The sequence below is a fragment of the Pyxicephalus adspersus genome, chromosome 6, assembly GCF_032062135.1.
Source record: "Pyxicephalus adspersus chromosome 6, UCB_Pads_2.0, whole genome shotgun sequence".
NCBI classification, from domain to species: Eukaryota; Metazoa; Chordata; class Amphibia; order Anura; family Pyxicephalidae; genus Pyxicephalus; species Pyxicephalus adspersus.
Genome location: NC_092863.1, coordinates 103171277 through 103193547, shown reverse-complemented (window position 1 = coordinate 103193547; position 22271 = coordinate 103171277). Strand labels below are relative to the sequence as shown.

The following is a 22271-nucleotide window of genomic DNA, read 5'->3' as shown; positions in this document are numbered from 1 at the left end:
TTTTTTTTACAGCCCTATAAAGTCGTCGTTGGTAGGGCTTCCTACTCCACCATCAAGTAAAAATGGCAAGAAAGTGCGCAGTCCCAAGGGAACAAACTCGGGGAAGAAAGTATCGGAACTCGATGGCAGCAAGTCCTTGGTCCCGCCACACAGCAGTGTGTGTAAAGGTAAGAGAACTTGATGGACAAAAATCCTTTGTAGTATACTTGAGTATAAACCAAGATGCATTTCCCTCAAAAAGCCATTAGAAAGAGAATCTTGATTTATATGTTGATCACACTAGTAGATGTTGCTGTGTCCCAAAGTAAATGTATAACAAGTTCTTTCAGTCACAAGACATATGTGTTTGTTACACGCTTTACACAAAGACACAGCGCCATCTATTGCCAAAAACATGCACAAAAGATCATTTAGGAGCAAGTGACCCATCTTAACCAACGTAAAAGTACAAAATACTGGATGGAGAAAAATGGAGAAAAGTAGACAGAGCCCATGTGATTTTAATGTTCCCCTTTTCAGTAAATGTTTGTAAAAATAACACACCATGGATGTATTTATGGTACCTTATTGGCATTTCCGTTGACTACTGTTTTGAATGTTAGTAGTGACAGCCACATCTTGTGCCTTAGGTTTATACTCCTTAAAAACATTTTCCTGTGTTCTCCAGTAAAAACAACCATCTTGGTTTATTTTTAAGTATTTACAGTTCAGCATCAATGTATTTTTTTAAGAAAATCTCCATCTTTTTTATCCTTTTTCAAAGGCAAGAGTTCAGGGTCCTTTTCTTGGTTTAGGAAGTAGATTAATATTATTAAACAGTATTTATATAGTGTCAACATATAAACAGGGGTTGTAAATGACAGACAGATACAGACAGTGACACAGGAGAAGTAGAGGTCTCCGCCCCAAAGAGCTTACAATCTAGGAGGTGGGGGAAGTAACACACAATAGGAGGGGGATATGGAATGATGTGTGAGAAGGGAGGGTTTGGGAGACAGAAGGAGACGGTTAGGCAAGTAGATTATTCATGCATCATCCAAAATCATCAAGATGGTGCCATTAATGGCAGTGATAAATACCTGGAAGCGTTACACTGACATACACAAGCAAATACAAAACTAATGCTGGATTAACCTAAAGCAGAACTAAGGTCCCACTTTTCAAAATTTTTGATCAGGCCAGGCTCTATTGCAGAACGAGACAGGCGATGACCCTTCTGCGATAAGCATTCCTACCTCCGGTAATCCCCTGTGGTTGCCGGGACTGAATGAACGAACTCTTGTGAGTTATATCAACCCGGCCCACCCAATCAGTATGCCCGAAGATTGCAAATAGGAAGAGAAGAAGGAAGATGGCAGCACCCTGTGACGAAACCGGGACAGTTGAGTATAGCCCAAGGTTTAGTTCTACCTTAAGTTACATTGTTTGGATATATGAATACCTTGGAAGTTGCCATTTCTTTTTCCCCAGCCACTTTAGAATGCAGAGCTGAAATGTGACTTCTTGACTTGAAAACAGAACTTCTGTCCTGGCATTGTCCTGCTTGTCATTACCTTTCCAGCCTACCTAACCTTTACTACCATTCTTTTCCTGCATCTATTTCTGTCACTACCAAATTACACGCCAAAGAAATTGCAAAGATTTGATCTGGAAGAAAGGGAAAAAAAATCAGTTTTGCCCTCCAATGCTGTCCTTGCATTAAAAGGACTTTTTTTTTTTTTCAAATAGTCCAAATAGTGTGGACAGGTTGAACCGAAACAGCAGGCAAGGTTAATCCCTTTCAGCAAGCAACAACAAAAGCTTGCAGCCTGCAGACAGCTTGTGTTCGGCGAAAATCAATTTCTAATTTGAAGGCGAATCATTTTTGACTGAGGGGGTTTGGGCCCTATTACTCTTCCCCGTATAGGCTGCTGGCGTGCGAGTGCATTGTGTTGTCCTCTCTCCAAATTCTCTGTCATTCTCTGGCACTTCAGACCTTGGATTAGCGGCAACCAATCAATGGCTGCACTTTAGGACAACTTTATGAGCTTCACTTGTTCTAGTGTTTACCTGGACAGAATTGTCAATATTTTCCCCCTAATTTAACAGACCTAGAGATTACTTTTATTATCAATATGTAGAATTGTAATATAGGAGACATTATTCTGACATTCTCATAACTTTCTGTTAAAACAGCATTTGCTTTGCAGAATTTAAAATATCAAAATCCAAAACAATAATATTTCAGCTTTCCAGTCATTATGTGCGGTGGCCTCATTTGTGTTATTTGTTTCATTTTTACCTGGTGGTCCTGTACATAGGTTGTCACCCAGGCTGGACTGGATTGTACAACACATAGCCAAGCTATCCTGCACACAGTTATGTTAGGCTATAGAAGATGACTGTACACAAGTATTTGACAACCAACGTATCTGTTTACCTTTTTGTTTTCATGTAAATTTTTAATAAAAGATTAAAAAAACAAAAACAAGGAATAATAAGAAGAACTTATACAATGATCATGCCTACATATGAATATCAACGCACTTAAAACCAAAAGCACTGCGAGTACATCCTGTTTTCACGGTATTTAGAACAGTCTCAAAGGCTATGGAAAGCACTATATGTGCCAGATGATGCAGATATGTCCCGTCATAATATATCAGATATTGCATTAAACAGGTGGAGGCTAGGAGAGAGGCAGAGGACTTCAATATCTGGTCCTTTCCATATATTGAGCCCAGCGTTACAACTACACTCCTGTAGGTGTCTGTTGTAAGACCGAAGGACCAGCCTGTGTCCCTGCCGGGAGGTGCCTGTTTGCTTTTTTGATTGGCTTCAGAGCTTTAAAGTTATCAGAATTCAGAATATATTTGACTATTGTACAGGACACACTGCTTGTGTACTTTATCAATGCATCTGATAGGAAATCTAAAAATCAATCACTTAAAGTGGAACTAAAATTCCACCTTTACAAATGCTCAATAAGGCCAGGCATTATTGGAGAAAGGGACAGGCCCCTTCTTCAGTAATCTGTTTTACCTGCCTGATCACTCCGGGATTCTAGCAACAAAGCTGCACATGCGCAGCTGGCAATCTCAGCTTCCCATGCATGTTCCGGAGATGAAAGAACTCCTGTGTGCTTGCACGAGAGTTAGGTCATCCTGGCGCGGCCAATCAAGATGGCAAAGATCATTGCTGGGGGGAAGAAGAGAAAAAAGATGGTGGCACCATGTTATGTTGCATGGGTTCAGTTCCACTTTAATGATTGGTCATCTTTTGATTCCCCTTTAGGTTTACTTCATTTAATGCGATGAAAAATTGGACGATTAGTAAAAAAAAAAAACACAACCAGGTTGTACACACAGAAAACGGTCACTCGTAATCATTTGCAGCCACAGATAAATGAGCATTGTACACACAGCGCCATTCTGTGGAGAGGGGAGGACAAGTGAGTGGCACCCCGCTGTCCCCTCCTCTCTTGCATAGCAGTTGTTCCAGATCGGTCTCCATGAAAGTCGGACGAATGCTGTACACGATTCTTGCCTGAGACCAGGACAATTGGCGATGATTATCTTGATGTGTTCATAGCATTAGTGCATTTCTGAGAGGGTGTTTTGTTTAGATCCATATAATGCAGTAAAATTAAAAAAAAATAAATATATATATAAATATTCTATTTCAAATGCAAAATTACACTTTGTAAATTACCCAATTGCATTTATTTGCAGGGTCTCGAAGGGATGCCATGACTTCTCCCAGTGTACCCAGTCTGAGGATGGAGATGACCGATGTGAAAACATCACCAGAACACAAAGACATCCTCCGGTAGGAGAGAATTTCCAATAATTTCCTTTTCAGTTTGCCTGCTCCCAACTGCAAATATACATTGTACAAACAAGCCTGGTACAAGAAATACTCAGACATAAAAGAGCAGCTCACAGTCCACTCGATTCTGCTGTCTCTTCTATGTTTCAGGGATTGCGTGTTAACAGGGAATTTGCTGTCAGGAGAAGGGAGCAAAGATCTGACCTTCTGCTTCAGCAATTGTTCTATAAAGGTTGAGGGGATTCTTTGGCAGGGAAAAGCTTTAGATGTGTAAATACAACAGTGAAGAGCAGAGACATTTCCAGGATTTATGTACATTTACATTCATTACACTCATACATTACTGCATGCTTCATTATGGTTCTGATGGGCCTCCATTTTTTATTTGTTTTGGGTTTTCCCCACTCATTTTTTAGTTTTGCTGGGATCACTATGCTCACATGTTGTGTTTTTTTTTTTTTTTGTCTTCCTCTGGATCAGCTATGTCTACAGGGTTTTATCTGCAATATGTTTATTTACCTAGTGGTTGATTTTGATGGACTTTTTTTTCAACCTGACTATGTAACATGTTAACATTTTTGTTTCTTCGTTCTTAGTTTTGCTTTTTTTTTATTCTTTTGCCATAAGTTCTGTGGGCCCGATGAACAAGTTCACCCAGCTGTGGAACAAATCAAGCAATACTGATCAATGCATGGTGGGGCAGCTCTTGGTGGAAGGTGTTAGCCTGAGCAGAAAGATCTGCCAAGCAACAAATGGGTCCCAAACACCTGAGTCCTCCTCGCCTGTTCTATGCTGATTGAAATGCTCTGATCAGCTTTTCAAAAAAGCAATTGGAAAAATTGCTTTCAGCAACTTCCCTGGCTGCAGCTTCTATGTCAACAAAGCAAGGCTATACATGTTCAGTAATTTCCTGCTCTTAGATTATGCAGATGTAAAGTTTATTTTTTAATAACCCTGGCAAAATGGTCATCTTGAAAATATCTTTTTTGACTTCAGTAAACCAGGCCTTGGACCCGATGCCCCTAAAGGGGAAGATTTATACCGGCAATGTAATCCATAACCTACCAGAGTAAGCGTGATGTTTGTTAGCGTCCTCCATCAATATGCAGCGCACTCCTTTCAGCAGCATCCTCGCTCTCGCTTTCTCTCGACCATGAACCACAGGGCAGAAGGGGAGTCTCTGCCTATAAATCTATTTGTTTATTGCCTGGCACTGGAAATCCTCTGTAATTGAAACTTACCTGGAATTGAGACGTTCTCCCCGCGTACGGAACGAGCCTTCTTTTGAATATAAATTGAAAATCAAGCCTCGGTAATTGACGGGAACAGTTACCTGCCTCCCATAATCCCGCCTGATTGGGATTGGCGTCTGAGGCCGTCTCAGGCATTTGATATAAATTTAAATGCATTACTTTTGAAATGGAGCTTAATTATATTCAGGAATATTATTTCTCGCTGGTGGCAGCTTTCTCATGCCTATTTTCATCAATATTTCATCCCCGGATGGGATAAGAGACAAATTCCCTGAAATAGAGGGTGAATAAACCACTTTAGAGGTGGGAGAGCCTCTAAATGCTTCGGAGGAGAGGCAGCCGCAATTATCCTGGCTGTTTGCGAGGCTTATTTCTAAAAAAGAACTCGTATCCAGCCTGGGTTTATTATTATTATATTGCTGTAAAAGGGTCTTGATGTACCTAGACGTCTGTACAATGGCGTCCATGTCTGTTTAACCCCTTAAGGTAATTGTAAACCCAACCACTAAAACCTCAGGCTGTAGCTTGCTAATTTTATTTCAGATGCTTTCGATCTTTTTAAATTATAATACCCAGGCATCCAACCCAAAGGTCCTTGTTTGGGCACTTTCTGGTAAGATGGCAACACTTGGTCTCCTCCCAGTTGTGCTCCTGCATTGATGCATTGATGGCAGCATGGTGGCTCAGTGGTTAGCACTCTGACCTTTGCAGTGCTGGGTGCCAGGTTTAAATCTCGGCATGGAGTTTGCAGGTTCTCCCTGTGTTTGCGTGGGTTTCCTCCGGGTACTCCTGTTTCCTCCCACATCCCAAAAACATGCAGTTAGGTAATTGGCTTCCTCCAAATTGACCATAAACTGAATAAATTACTATGAGGGACAGCTAGTGACATGACTATGGACTTTGTACAGTGCTGCATAATTTATTGGCACTATATAGATACTGTGTAATAATAATAATCACCTTTCACTTGGGGTACATATTACGATAGGTAGCCATTTTAACACATATTATGCAGATATAAATATACAGTGTGTGTGTTTGTAAATATATATTTTAAATTTATATTTAATAAATATATATGCATTTTTGAGAGATTTTCACCTCTCCCCAGACTGCATTCACTTCTACTTATTGGCCCTGATTTTTGAAAGCTCTCCAAGGTTGGAGAGAATACACTTTCAGAATTGAAGCTGGGTGATCCATCATTCCTGGATGGGATCTGGTCCAAGATTCAAAACATTTGCCAGCAAAAAACAAATGATTTTTAAAAATCCATTCTATGTTTTCTGGATCACCCAGCTTCACTTCTGAAAGTGTATTCTCTCCAGCCTTGGAGAACTTTAATAAATCAGGCCCATTGTGTGGGTGGCTGACAGACTGGGATTAGAGGTAACGGCTGAGTGTTGCCAACCATCAGACCATATGTAGCCTACCTCTGGCATTTTGTTTACATCTTACATCGGAATTCCTTAGCTACATGGAAAGGAGGCCTGATGTCTACAGAGCTCAACAGCTCAAGCCACATATAAACACAAGTGAATGAGTCAAAGTAGTGACTCCTCATTTTAGAACAGTCACTACCTCATCCCTAAAAATGCTGTGATAAAGTAGAACTAAAGTTCAGGTCGGGCTTTATTGAAGAAAGGGCAAGTGATGTCCATTCTGCAATGAGAATTCTTACCTGATCGCTCCAGGGATCTGTAAAAATCGCTGAGCTCGTCCCTGGTTGGAATGTTGCTTTAGTTGCACAGGGGTTCCAGGATACCTGCGAATCCCTGTTTGCTTGCGGAGGAGTTATATCATCCTGGCCCGGCCAATCAAGATGGCCATAGATCACAAGACAGAAGAGACGGAACGGGGACTAAATTGGAAGGTTTAGTTGAGCTTTAATGCTCCTAACAAAGCTTCCCAGGTGTCCTTTTTCATGTTTTTTTTTTTCTCCTCTTTTTGTTTTACGCTTTCTCACTATAATACTCCATTCTACATCGGCTATAGTAATATGTAGATACAGGACAAAGATTTATCCCCTTCTGCTAAAATATTCTCATACATATTAAGGTAGGTTCCTGTCTTTCCTATCCTCCACCTTTTGCAAAATTTGCCAGATAAAAACTTTGGAACAGCGAGAAAACACAAAAAACTAAACTTCTCAGAAGTCACAAACTTTTTTTTTTTTTCTTCTTCGAGGTGTTGAGGGGAGGGCGGTGAGACGCTGACATTTCCAGCTGCGGCGCGGTGACGGGGGAATGTCAGATCCAACTTGCTTCCTTATTTTATTATCTTCCCCACGAAAAGTGCAAGTGGTCAGAAACGGGCAGCGCAGCTCCATACGCAGGTGATAAAAGCCTCCATCGCCAAATTAATCTCCCACTTAGCAGCGGAGCAGGTCGTTAATTGTTCTCTCTGCTTGCTGTTGATATAATGTGGAAATTTTCATTCCCCATTCAAGACATGGGGAAGGTTGTAGCCCGAAAATGTTAAGATTTGCATTTTTATTTGTTGATTTATTTAAAGGACAGCCTCTCGCGGCAATCCATCACCGCGGTGACACCCCGAATATGAATAATGTATTGTGGACTTGGCGGTTACAATGTGTAATAAGCGCCGGGGACAGAAGCAGAATCTTAAGCACCCCTGCAAATGTAATATTTATCGACTCATAAACTTTATTGCTTTCGAGGTTCAATAATACTGACCACAGAACATTAATATCACTTATCCCGGTTTTATTTAGGGCACTTCGGCAAAATAACCAGTCTGTTTAATGCTTACTGAAAAATAATTTAAATTTACAGCGCTCCAGGAGCGGGATGGAAGGCGCTTAATTGTCGAGAGTGTGTGTGTGCACGCTGCTTCCTCGAATCCGATCACCTTACGGTTTTTCTAACATTTCTTAATTAAACCCTGAATAGATTTTAATGTACTGCATGTTAACGGTGTGTATTTGGCTTCTGTGTGCACTGTGTGAATCCAAATAAAGCTTTGTAGCATTGAATGCATTTTAATGAAGTCAAGATGTGGCCAACATAAACATATTGATGCCGATTCTTCATTTGAAATAGATAAAATGGGGAAAGAGATATTTTTATAAATTTCCATCTATCTATATGGAGCTTCTTTCCACCCAGCTTAAAAAAATTTCTAGGCAGAATACTGGAAAGCCATTAGTTTTTTCTGCGGTCTCCCCGCAGCTTACGTTATGTAATTTCTGATTTATATTGCCCTGTTCTGCACTGTGTGAAGAAGCCTTATAGAAAAGGCAGAGTTTTGCCTACTCATGTCTCAGTTGGAAGTTGACCCCCCTGATGACAGACTGGTTGGTTAATAATCAAAAGGCAGCAGGAGAGGTGGAAGAAGCACAGATCCACAGAATGAAGGAAGCAGATGCAGGGGGATTCTTGCATTGCATGTCCTCTGGTTCAGCTTCCTCTCCAGCAAGCAGAATCATAAACATCACAGAATCACAGCCCGTGGGGGGCAGGGTTGTTATTTAGGGAGCCCGTCGGGGGCAGGGTTATTTGGGGAGCCCGTGGGGGGCAGCGTCATTATTTGGGGAGCCTGTGGTGGGCAGTGTCGTTATTTGGGAAGCCTGTGGTGGGCAGTGTCGTTATTTGGGAAGCCTGTGGGGGCAGCGTCATTGTTTGGGGAGCCTGTGGGGGTAGCTTTGTGATTTAGGGAGCCTGTGGGGGAGGAAGGCAACATTGTAATTTGGGGAGCCTGTGTGGGAGGTGGCAGTGTTGTGATTTAGGGAGCCTGTGGGCAGGCAGCATTTTGAGACCCCCTTTTCACACATGGATTTTCCCACAGAGCCCAAACCTGATCTTCATCAGGTCCAACTCTCCCATCACCAAAACAAGATCTTGGTAACATTTTATTCAACTGCATTGGTGCAGAAATAAATGTTACCTAAGCCACCAATTAACGCAATTTCAATACAAACCGACAACCAATATAAAGTTTCTGGAGTAAAACCGCATATAAAGCATTAATAAAACTGTCCCAGCATGACCACCTTTAGGAATGCTGAACAGATAATTGACTGATATTGGATTCTAAGCCGTCAGTCGTGTGAATCTCTCATGCGTTGGAGCTATACCTCCATAAAACGTGTCTCTTTATTCCGATTCTCCCTAAATCCCAATAAACAGAGATAGGCAGGTATGTGAGCAGATAGCAAGTTAGTATGTTAGTGACCGATAAGTGAGATTGACAGCTGACACCAGCAGATGGGAGAGAGATTCTGCCAGCTTAGCAGACAGAGAAAGGAACTTTCCTCCACTCATCTCTTTCAAAAGAGGATTTTAAACCGTCGGATCTGGTTGCAAGTGATACATGATACCGGCGACTTGAAAGGTGAGATTCGATATTATAGATTGCGCGATAAAGTGAGAAAAAGCAATAAAAGCCAAATGCGAAGTGCTGAATGAAAGGGCAAACTCAGAAAGTTGTACTCACAATCTAAAGTACAGGGGAACTAGATGAAAGCCCATGCCCAGGAAAATACTTCCCCTTCCACCCCTATAATGCATTGCAGATGTACTGTGAGCTGTGGTTATGGGAAATATGGAAGGGGTTCACTGAAAGTCATTTCCAGGGTTCCCCAATGTTACAAATCACTGTTCTAAATCACTGACAAGCAGTATTTCCTCTGCTGATCCAATGCACTTTTGTCTGTTAGCCATTCCACTGTTGCCCCACTCCAGTAACCTAGACACCCGAAAAAAACCCAGCAAGATGTAATCATGGAAAAGAAATGACCTGGTGCTGGTATGTCACATAACCACTAGGAAAATACAAGATGCTTCATAATGATTGCAGCACTCTAGGTCTGATTCGGAAAAGAACATAGCAGCTCCTGCAAGGAGACAACTTCCGTACAGAGAGCGGGGATTCTTTCATGCAGGATGCAATTCGAAAATTCAAAAGCACTGTCACTGCATGTTATATTGCTTTGCTTTTTTTTTCTGCAGATTCGGATAGTCTGGCTGGTCCATTGACACCAAGAATTCTTTTCAGTTCAGGAATTCTATGTACTATATACCCATTCCCATTTATTGCCTTGGATTGTACAGGAGGTATTTGGTTCAGTATGGCAGTCAGGTATTTTTAGCAGAGCAGTGGCGACCTCCATTATTTCCACCATGTGGTAAAACGCCACAGAAGCATCTCCCTATAAATGAAAAACATTTCCCGATATTTATAGTCTGCCTTCAGTTTTGCTCCCTGAATTCTCCCAGCTTGAAGCAGCCAGATCTATGTTTTTATTTACTTTGTACACATGATAAAACTTCAAGCTTATTACAGCAGTGATGCCGGAGTGAGATTTTCCCAATGCCCTTGCTGTGAATAATTCATTGTGTTTGGTAGTGGCAAGCATGAAATAATGTGGATGTGTGGCCATGCTTGTCCAAACTTCTTAAAACTCATGTGCTGCCGAATAGAACATCAGCACACTTCCCCTATTGGATATCTAAAGCAATAAAGGCAGCTGTGATTAACACTTACAAAACAATATATCAATAAAGTAAGTACAGTCCAATTACAGGGTTTTTGGCAGAACAATTACGTTGTATTAGTATTATTATTAAATGGTACATAATCAAACATATTCTTTTGCGTAAACAATACAATTATTGCGGTACTGCCTCATTTCTTGAGGTTAGGTACCCGTTTTAGCTAGACATAGATCACCTACTTAGTGGTTTCCATCAGTTTTTTTGGAATGTGTCACGTTATGTGAAACGGTATGTGCAAAGAGCGCAAGTCATACGAGTATTCACGTAACCTCATTTACCCGGTGCATTTTTCCCAACCTCGGCTTCCTCGGGGGTGGTGCTGTGCGCCTGGAGTAAGCCCAGGTTGGCCGAAACGTGTCAGATATATATATTTTATTTTTTATTTTTTTATTTTTATTTTTTCCCACACACAAAGATAAAAATCACAAGCTCAATACAGAATTTTTTTTTGGGGCTGGGTGAGAAGAAGCTGTAGGCGGGTCGCAGCCCCTGTATTGTGACTCTTTAATAACCACCCAAAAACATCCGGGTGGTTACTAAAAGTTTCCAGCTAAAATGGGCTGGGGAGAACACTGCCTTAGAAGCTGCAGGAGGTTTACTCATTTCCTGCATCACTTATCCCTTTCCTCTGCAGGCTGACTGTCCATGGCTTACCCCTTTCATTCTTTGCAAGAGCAATCTGCATGCTCCTTCAGGCTGGCTTCGAGCCATTAAGTCATTTTGATTTTTGCTCCTTCCAAGAGCCAGCATTTTACTAGTATCAGGACTCTTGGTAGGTGAACTGGCAGGGTGCTGTGAAACTTTATACAGCAGCCTGTTGTGCTTTCTACCATCCATGATCTGCCTGCATGAGCACAGAGATGATGTAGCTGGGAAAACAATTAGCAGGTTGATGAGAGAAGGTAGACCATGGAAAGCCAAATGTAACAGGATTAAGCTTTAGTTTTAGAAAAAAAAATGTTTCCAAAATATAAAACTGACCACAAACCATTCTGTTTTCCTTCAATCTCTCTAAGCTCTTGTGAATGTCTTGGGTGTCTGATAAACAGACGGCATTAAATGATTGTTTCAATAGGGATGCAGCACACTGCTGTCAGCACCGAGCGCAGAACGCAGCCTTGCTGACTGATAGGAAGCGCATTGTGTCCTGGAGTAAATGCAGGGCCATTATGAATGGCGGACGAAGCAGACTCTTTCATGTATAATTGGGAGCACTCAATGTGGAAACATTCGTACGGGTCTTACACGTGTAAGTGCCTTTACTTTCATGCAACATCTGTGTACGCTACAAAGCCGAGTGCATCCAATTCATTGTCGTGCCGCAGCTTTAATCTTTATCTGGCGCTCACATTCTCCCCGCTGTAGTCTTGGCGGTTCTTTGTTCACCCCGTTTTGAAGATAGTTTTACAGCCTTTTGTGTAATTTACGATTCAAGTCACAATTAGTAAGAGGAGGTAGCTAGGCAAAGCAAAGAGCTTTAAATGAGCTACTTATAGGATAGATCATAATCACTCCAGTGAAATAATTAACTCTTGTCTGCCTTCTCCGGTACTCCCATGTCATATTTGACAGCTCCGCAAATATAATTGTTTGCTCCACAAACAATTATTCGGCCCAAAAAATAAAAGAACCCAACTTTGTGCTCTTAAAGGCAAACTAGATTGTAATCACCCAAAAGGAACAGTTGCTGAGAAAACAAAATCAGTCTTCTCTCCAGCCTCTTTTAGCTGGGCGCTCCACCCAAACCAACCGGCTATGTTTGAGTGGTTACTGAGGAGTTGGAGCACAATACAGGAGCCAGCACCTGCCTACAATTTGTTCCCATGCAGCTTAAAAAGATTTCTTGGCTGAACACTGAAAATGAACCTGGCACTGCTGTGTGCAGCTTGTTTTTTAGGTGGTTGGTGGTGCAGTCGTTGTCTTTGCCCAGTGTCTTCTGCAACCGGGTAAAGCCAAAGAGAAAGGGTTGTGTACAAACTGTACAGCTCTTCATTCATAGAACCATTCACATCAATTCCCGCCTTCTAGGAGCCTAAAATCCTAATCCCTCTATAGAACGTCGGGTGGAAGCAAATGACCAACCAGTATGCAGTATTCTGCCCAGAACTTATTTTAAGATCACAAGTTCTCTTTCTCCTACCTGTTCTAATATCCTTCATTCATCACAAATAGCTGAGATCCACCACCATGCTTCACAGTAGTGATGTCCTTCCAGGTATAGATCTTATTAATACCTCTGCCAGTATTCACCACCACCCATCACTTCCCTTGCATGTGCCGGTAATGAATGAACCTGCGTCTTCACACCAAGCCATTCAAGATGGCCCAAAGATAGTTTTCAGGAAGTAACAAAGGAAGATGGCGGCGCCCTGTGATGGAGCGTAAATAGGCGAGCAATTGCGGGTTTAGTTCTGCTCTAAAAAATTGTAAAGCGGCCAATGGTAGACTATTCCATTCAGGAACTTTTACCAACAATTTCCAACTTTTTATTTGTTGTTGTGACAAAACTGTGCCCCCCCCCCCAAGCCTTGCTTACATATGACCTGCCTGAGCTCAAAGCTGGTAACGTTGTCTGTGTTCTGGCTGCTAGAGGACACATCTGTCTATTCACAGAGCCTCCAGCTTCCTCACAATCCTAAAAGCACATTTGTTGTTACAATTTTAACTGCTTTCGGCACTGAATTCATGTGGGAGATAGGGCAACCTCTTTAAACAGATTGCAGCAAAGATTTTGATAGAAGAACATATAAAATAGTAAATCAAATAATCCTTTAATGTTATATCCATACAGCTGGAAAATGGAGATTTCAATTCTTGAAAATGCCCATTGCTTATTTTACAGAATTGAGGCCCTGTGTTAAAAACCTTACCCACTGCACATTTACCACCCGAACCTGACATTCGCCTTTAATTCCACATAGAGGATGTAGTACAGGGCCATGTGTTGACTCCAATACAAACCACCTCTGTAATTTTAAGATTTTTATATTTTTTTCTGTTATCTGTGTGACCACTTATATTTCCATCTTATGGTTCTTCACCCCCCTCTCTTCCCCTTCATGGTTCAAAGTGTGGCCAAAAATGACACCTGACCGCATCACCTATTTGAGATTGTTGTGCCGGAGATTATGGGGATCTCCCTTTGTGGTTTTCACTCTTCTGAGGTTTTCCACAAGATTTTTGAGGGTTTCTGTGGGAAATTGTGCTCATGTGTGAGGTCGGGTGCTGGATGAGAAAACAACGGCTGACATTAAGAGGAACAAATTATGTCCCTGCACAAGGGCAGAGCAAATTCGGGGCCCCAGTAGCAGCCAGTTTGTAATGGTAGTGGGGGCCAAGTCAAATCTGCATAGTGGCCCTCTGTTGGCTTCATACACCGGATCAGGCTCACAATCCGTATTACAATTTATCAAAGGTGTTAGTAGGGTTGAGGTTCATGCTCCATGCAGGAAACTTATGTTCCTCCACACCAAGCTGGTCACCCCAAATCTTTATGAAAATGGCTGCATGCACAAGGGCACAGGCATGCTAAAACAGAAAGTGGCCTTCACAAAACTGATTGCTCCCAATTCTCTAAAATATCTTTGCTTGCTGTAACATTACCCCATTCCCTTGCCTAGGGACACCTGAACTTTGACAAACAATGACAACATTTTGCCAGTTTATTTTGTAACCTTCAGCTCTTTTCTTCTTTTGTTTTGCTAAATGATCATATTGACCTTTGCTTCAGGTCAGTGTTTTTGTGCATTGCCGCGTTAAGCATCTTATTTAAAATAAATAAGTTGTAATCGCCTTAATGCCGCACCAGCACTCATAATATGCATTGAGGTAATGCTAGTGTGTTGTAAATGCCCCTAAAATATATTCACACCAGAAACTGGGAAAATGGACAATGCAGTGGTTGTACTGTCTGTGAAATGTATTTGTGGGAGCAGTGCAGAGTCTAGATTGCTTGGGAGGTCTCTTGGGGGGGATATATCTAACTGTTAACAACACTGTTATTCGTCCCTCCCCTCAGGCACGTTGTCTTGGTGTAACCTTTGACTCGGCCCTCTCATTTACCCCCCATATTCAGAACATTTCCAGGTCCTGTCACTTTCACCTACGCAACATCTCCAAAATCCGCCCCTACCTGTCCCCTGAGACCACCAAACTCCTTGTACACGCTCTTATCATCTCTCGTCTGGACTACTGTAACCTCCTCTCTGGTATTCCACTAACCCGACTCTCTCCTCTACAATCTATTATGAATGCTGCAGCCAGACTCATCCATCCTTCCCTCCGCTCCTCTTCCTCTACATCTCTTTGTAGTTCTCTCCATTGGCTTCCATTTCACCTTAGAATCAAATTTAAGCTCCTGTGCTTTGCCTTCAAATCCCTCACAGTTATTGTCCCACTTACATCTCTGACATGGTTAAAAATTACTCCCCCTGCCGCTCCCTCCGCTCCTCCAATGACCTACTAATGACTTCCTCACTCATAACCTCATCACACGCACGGTTACAAGACTTCTCTAGAGCTGCCCCAACTCTCTGGAATGGTCTCCTCGTCCTATTTGGCTTGCTCCTACTTTCTGCTCATTTAAAAGAGCGCTCAAAACCCATTTTTTCAAACTTGCCTACCCGTCTTCTTCTGTCAATTGAAACTACCACTACACACCACCACTACATATTTTCCATCCTATTGTGTGTGAAATTCCCCCACCTACTAGATTGTAAGCTCTTCGGGGCAGGGTCCTCTCCTGCTGTATCACTGTCTGTATTAGTCTGTCATTTGAAATCCCTATTTATTGTACAGCGCTGCGTAATATGTTGGCGCTATATAAATCCTGTTTAATAATAATAATAATTAAAGCCAAGAAAGGTAAAATCACAACTGAAGTCTTCCTGACTTTGTATCTGGCCCCCTGCAGACCCCAAGAACACATACAAAGCATTGTTCCACAGCTTCTAATACTATAATTCATTACACTCTGGTGGGATGACAATGTGTTGGGTCAAGTTACTGGCTTAGTAGGAATGGGATGTGTGGCGATATTCACTGCAGCATTCCTGCTTAGTATCAGCCTGCAGATTTGGAAGCTTCAGTTTTTAAGCCTTTGCTGAAGCGCTACTCTTTAAGATTTGTCTGCTCCCACTTGTCACAGCCATGTGAACTCAATGTCTGCCGTCTTCACCATGTGTACTGTGCTGCGCATGCTCAACACTTCTCATCGAAAATTACGTTTTCCTGGCACAGCCCATTCAGATGGACAAAGATTCCTGACTGCTACTGACAAATATGATACCAAGCACTGCATCTTGCTTACCTTTGGCACAAAAGTGGTTCCAGCTCCTGTTATCTGAGCCGGACGTATAACCAACAGCTCATGCAGTAATGCAGCTTTCTTTTTGCACTACAGCAATATGTCGAAGGATCAGTGGGGGTTGTTTTTGGTCATGTTTTGTTGCCTTGATGCAATAGGGTACGCCTATGTTGTCACTCTCAAACAGGAAGTCTCACTGTTAGAGTCTGAAATAAAATGGAAATGGCTTTAGGTGGCTGCGTTTTACCCCAAAGGACGCTTTACTAAACTTTCCATAGTGACAGGTTCCCCTTAACATTGATCAGAGTCAGAAAGCTCGACTTCAAAACTAAACCTGTGAAATGAAAACCTGACGCATGGTTTCCTTTTAAAATGATTAATAGATTGAGGTATGCCTTTAAAAGCAAATATTGAAAATATTGCAACTTAGATGGAGTGGTTGCATTTTCCTTTTTATTTGCATTTTTATCTGAATAACTTCCTGTCTTGGTGACTACGCTGACTCCTCTATTGTATCTATGGATGGAGCCATTGTGGTCACACAGGCTGGATTCCATACATTTCACCACCAGCATGTGCCATGGGGGAATGATTCATTTTGTGTGAGCTTTCAGGTAATCCGGACACTGCATTAACCTGAAATTAAAATTTTTGGCAGCCTGTAACAAAATAATTTTTTTTAATTTCTGTATCTTTCTATAACTTCATTGGATTACTAGGAACTCTTTCTGGACAGATAAAATAAGGTTCGTATAATGGACGAGATATTTTGCAAGGCACAGCGGCCGTTCTGTCCAGTAATCTCCTAAGAGCTGCTATTGCTATACCTTTTAAATTGTCAGATCACGGTTAGAGAAATGTCAAATACCTGTGCAGACACTTGTGAACATTGGCTTTGTATGAAGTAACTCCTATTGCTGTAGGTTGAGTGACCCTTTAAATAACCTGAAAGCATTCTCTGCATGTGCTTCTCTTTCTATGCACACAGACTGGCGGAGGAGAGAAACGTGAAATGCCTTTTGCCTTGCTAAGATCTGAATGGGACCATCTGACCCGTGTCACCAGCATCCGGGCTCAAAGCCGACAATAAATTTCCACCAGCGATGCACGGCCTAACCCCTGACACGCCGGCTTCTCTGTACCTGCCAGACAGTCAGCATTGTTTACCCAGAGTCCTCTAGCCGCCTCTAATTGGCTGCTCTGTCATAAAACGCAGCCACCTGTCATATTGCTTAACCTGCGTGCGAGGGGAGACGGCTGTGCGCTTTGTTGAAATGCCAGGGAGCAGAGAGCTACACATTAGGAAGGACACATTATCAGCCATTTAAAAAAAGGAATGACTCCCCGGACAGGCGAGCAGGCAGCCAGTCCTCCGTCATTTTGTGCTGAGAGCGCTGGGGGCTCTTCAAATTAAGCAGGCTGGGCAAACTTCTCCGGGGTTGTTTATGTCGTCCTATTAGCGAAAGCTGACAGTACAGCGAGCACGGACCGGTCTGTGACATCCCGCTGTTTACCATAAGTCCTTGAATTACTGAAAGCGATCCGGGCTGCTCACAGTGGGCTGTGTTTACTAAATGGAAATGAAAGCTGCTGTTCCTGTAGACATAAGCTGCTCCCCTTGGGTTTCTTTTACGAAACCATCCTAAAGCATAGCACAACCCAAATACAAACTGCATGAATTTACAAAATAAATTTCCCATATATAATTCAAAGCTGCAAAAATTTGCCTAATATATACCTTCCATGGAGCAACTTACACACCTCTAATCCCTGCACTATGAATATTATCTACACCTGAGCCCTACATTATATACATATGTATATATACATATTTCTAAGCTCGGCAGGCAGTAGTATACACACGTGTCTCCTGCACTATGAATATTATCTAAACACCTTAGCCCTACACTACATACATTACATTCTCCTGATCTCGGCAAGCAGTAGTGTACTCACATCTGTCCCCTGCACTATGGATGCTGCATACACCTGACCGTCGCACTATGTACCTAACATATTCTTTATCTCAGCATGCAATAGTGTACACACGTGTCCCCTGTACTAAAAATATTACATACACCTGACCCCTGCACTATATACATTTCATACTCCTGATCACAGCATGCAGTAGTGTTCACACGTGTCCCCTGCACTATATAAATTACATACTCTTGATCTCAGCATACAGTAGTGTACTCACATCTGTCCCCTGCACTATGGATGCTACATACACCTGACCCCCCACACTATGTACCTAACATACTCTTGATCTCAGCATGCAATAGGGTACACACGTGTCCCCTGTACTAAAAATATTACATACACCTGACCCCTGCACTATATACATTACATACTCCTGATCACAGCATGCAGTAGTGTACACACGTGTCCCCTGTACTATGAATATTACATACAACTGCCCCCTGCACTATATACATTACATATGCCTGATCACAGCATGCAGTAGTGTATGCACATCTGTCCCCTGCACTATGGATGCTACTCACATCTGACCCCTGTACCTTTACATACTCTTGATCTCAACATGCAGTAGTGTACACACGTGTCCCCTGCACCATGAGTATTCCATAAACCTGAGCCCTACTCTATGTACATGACATACTCCTGATCTTAGCATGATGTAGTGTACTCACATCTGTCCCCTGCACTATGGATGCTACATACACCTGACCCCTGCACTATGTATATTACATACTCAAATATTTGTTTTCTAATCCAAGGGCCTGCAGTTCTAGTCTGAGGATCTGCTGTCAGTCAAGCATTGCTGAGTGGTGCAGAGGTTTGGGTTGTGGTACAGTTGCCTGTTGTTCTCCACATTGCATGGCTCTGTCTGTTGGGACAATTTGACCTTTTTTCATCCCTTGTGCTGCTTTTCATTTTCCTGGTCTGAGCTCCAACTGGTCAGCTACTGGAGGTTTTAAAAGCCATGGTTTAATTTACCTATATGAGTTTTGCAGTCGGACTGACCCCTTAGTGGCGGCCTGCCGTAGCGCTATAGATATACTACAGAAAGCTGGGAGATCCATCTACTCGACTTGCAGAATTGTGGGAAATAAAAACGTTTATTCTACAAGCCAAAGCTCGTTATTGCGAAAAAGTAATATCTCCATCTTGCCTCTTCCAATTCCCAGAACCAATCTGCCAGGCGAACAATATACCCGCTCTGCGGCTTTTTGTCCAGAAGCCTTTCATAACGTAAGGTGCAATTGTACCAACGCGCTGGGTAAAGCGATGGAGCCTCATTGGATCTTCATGCTTCATCCCACCCAACAAGAGAGCCTCGTGCTGCTGCCTCGTCCACCTGAAATAGATTGCCAGGCTCCAGAGTGAATAATACTCTCAATGTTTTCCTGCTGCCCTTTTTATCTTTGTAAAATGATTGTATTGATTTGTTAGGTGCACCGCACGCACTCGCGCACCTGTTCCTATCTATCAGTGCTGCGCCGAGTGCTTCTCCTTCATTAAATACCCCTGTGCTTGTTCTTCGCATTATTGGCTCCGAAGTTATAAATTCTATCTTATTGTTGCTGCTTTTTTTGTTTGTTCTTCAGAGGTGAATCTTCCTAATCATTGTCTATGTAGAAAAGGGAATGACAACGGAGTCCTCCATACCATCCTAAAGCATAGCACAACCCAAATACAAACTGCATGAATTTACAAAATAAATTTCCCATATATAATTCAAAGCTGCAAAAATTTGCCTAATATATACCTTCCATGGAGCAACTTACACACCTCTAATCCCTGCACTATGAATATTATCTACACCTGAGCCCTACATTATATACATATGTATATATACATATTTCTAAGCTCGGCAGGCAGTAGTATACACACGTGTCTCCTGCACTATGAATATTATCTAAACACCTTAGCCCTACACTACATACATTACATTCTCCTGATCTCGGCAAGCAGTAGTGTACTCACATCTGTCCCCTGCACTATGGATGCTGCATACACCTGACCGTCGCACTATGTACCTAACATATTCTTTATCTCAGCATGCAATAGTGTACACACGTGTCCCCTGTACTAAAAATATTACATACACCTGACCCCTGCACTATATACATTTCATACTCCTGATCACAGCATGCAGTAGTGTTCACACGTGTCCCCTGCACTATATAAATTACATACTCTTGATCTCAGCATACAGTAGTGTACTCACATCTGTCCCCTGCACTATGGATGCTACATACACCTGACCCCCCACACTATGTACCTAACATACTCTTGATCTCAGCATGCAATAGGGTACACACGTGTCCCCTGTACTAAAAATATTACATACACCTGACCCCTGCACTATATACATTACATACTCCTGATCACAGCATGCAGTAGTGTACACACGTGTCCCCTGTACTATGAATATTACATACAACTGCCCCCTGCACTATATACATTACATATGCCTGATCACAGCATGCAGTAGTGTATGCACATCTGTCCCCTGCACTATGGATGCTACTCACATCTGACCCCTGTACCTTTACATACTCTTGATCTCAACATGCAGTAGTGTACACACGTGTCCCCTGCACCATGAGTATTCCATAAACCTGAGCCCTACTCTATGTACATGACATACTGCTGATCTTAGCATGATGTAGTGTACTCACATCTGTCCCCTGCACTATGGATGCTACATACACCTGACCCCTGCACTATGTATATTACATACTCAAATATTTGTTTTCTAATCCAAGGGCCTGCAGTTCTAGTCTGAGGATCTGCTGTCAGTCAAGCATTGCTGAGTGGTGCAGAGGTTTGGGTTGTGGTACAGTTGCCTGTTGTTCTCCACATTGCATGGCTCTGTCTGTTGGGACAATTTGACCTTTTTTCATCCCTTGTGCTGCTTTTCATTTTCCTGGTCTGAGCTCCAACTGGTCAGCTACTGGAGGTTTTAAAAGCCATGGTTTAATTTACCTATATGAGTTTTGCAGTCGGACTGACCCCTTAGTGGCGGCCTGCCGTAGCGCTATAGATATACTACAGAAAGCTGGGAGATCCATCTACTCGACTTGCAGAATTGTGGGAAATAAAAACGTTTATTCTACAAGCCAAAGCTCGTTATTGCGAAAAAGTAATATCTCCATCTTGCCTCTTCCAATTCCCAGAACCAATCTGCCAGGCGAACAATATACCCGCTCTGCGGCTTTTTGTCCAGAAGCCTTTCATGACGTAAGGTGCAATTGTACCAACGCGCTGGGTAAAGCGATGGAGCCTCATTGGATCTTCATGCTTCATCCCACCCAACAAGAGAGCCTCGTGCTGCTGCCTCGTCCACCTGAAATAGATTGCCAGGCTCCAGAGTGAATAATACTCTCAATGTTTTCCTGCTGCCCTTTTTATCTTTGTAAAATGATTGTATTGATTTGTTAGGTGCACCGCACGCACTGGCGCACCTGTTCCTATCTATCAGTGCTGCGCCGAGTGCTTCTCCTTCATTAAATACCCCTGTGCTTGTTCTTCGCATTATTGGCTCCGAAGTTATAAATTCTATCTTATTGTTGCTGCTTTTTTTGTTTGTTCTTCAGAGGTGAATCTTCCTAATCATTGTCTATGTAGAAAAGGGAATGACAACGGAGTCCTCCATAAGCCAGCCAAGAATATTCGTGTTTACCAGTTATTACACATCTGCCCTTTGTATATCACAATCTAATCTGCTTCAGAACCTCTAAATATTGCATATATTTAACATGCTTTCTTAGGATTCCTACAAGCAAAGATTCTTGCTAACTCGGGTTAAAAAAAAAAAGCAGTCTTCTGGTGCAGCGTGCATAACATACAAAATGTAGGGGAAAAAACTATGCAGGGGTTGAATGTATGTAATATCCATAGTGTAGGGGGCAGATGTGTGTGTATTACTGCATTCAGGCATCAGAGGTATGTAATGTACATAGTGCAGGGGTCAGGTGTATGTAACATAGTTCAGGGGCTAGATGTGTGTGTATATTACTGCATACAGGGATCAGGAGTGTTTTCTAACTTTGGTTCTGTACCACAATTAATTTTAAATGAAACCACTCAGATGCAGTTGAACTGCAGACTTTCAGCTTTAATTCAGTGGGTGGAACAAAAAGATTGCTTGAAATGTGAGGGACTAGAGCCTCCTTTTTAATGCTCTGCCAGGCCGTTACTGCAGCGGCTTTCAGTTGTTGTGTGTTTGTGGGCCTTTCTGTCCGAAGTTTAGTCTTCAACAAGTGTAATGCATGCTCAATTGGGTTCTGATCAGGTGACTGACTTGGACATTCAAGAATATTCCACTTCTTTGCTTTAATAAACTCCTGGGTTGCTTTGGCTGTATGTTTTGGGTCATTGTCCATCTGTATTATGAAACGCCTCCCAATCAATGTGACT

The 22271-nt window shown here is 42.3% G+C and overlaps 1 protein-coding gene across 1 annotated transcript in view; it reads left to right on the top strand.

Moving 5' to 3' along the window:
- Positions 1-22271, top strand: part of KIAA1328 (KIAA1328 ortholog) — an 87759-nt gene that overhangs the window by 63791 nt on the left and 1697 nt on the right. The window contains 2 exon segments of the mRNA XM_072413518.1: positions 13-167; positions 3711-3807. Of these exon segments, the coding sequence (XP_072269619.1) occupies positions 13-167; positions 3711-3807 (252 nt within the window).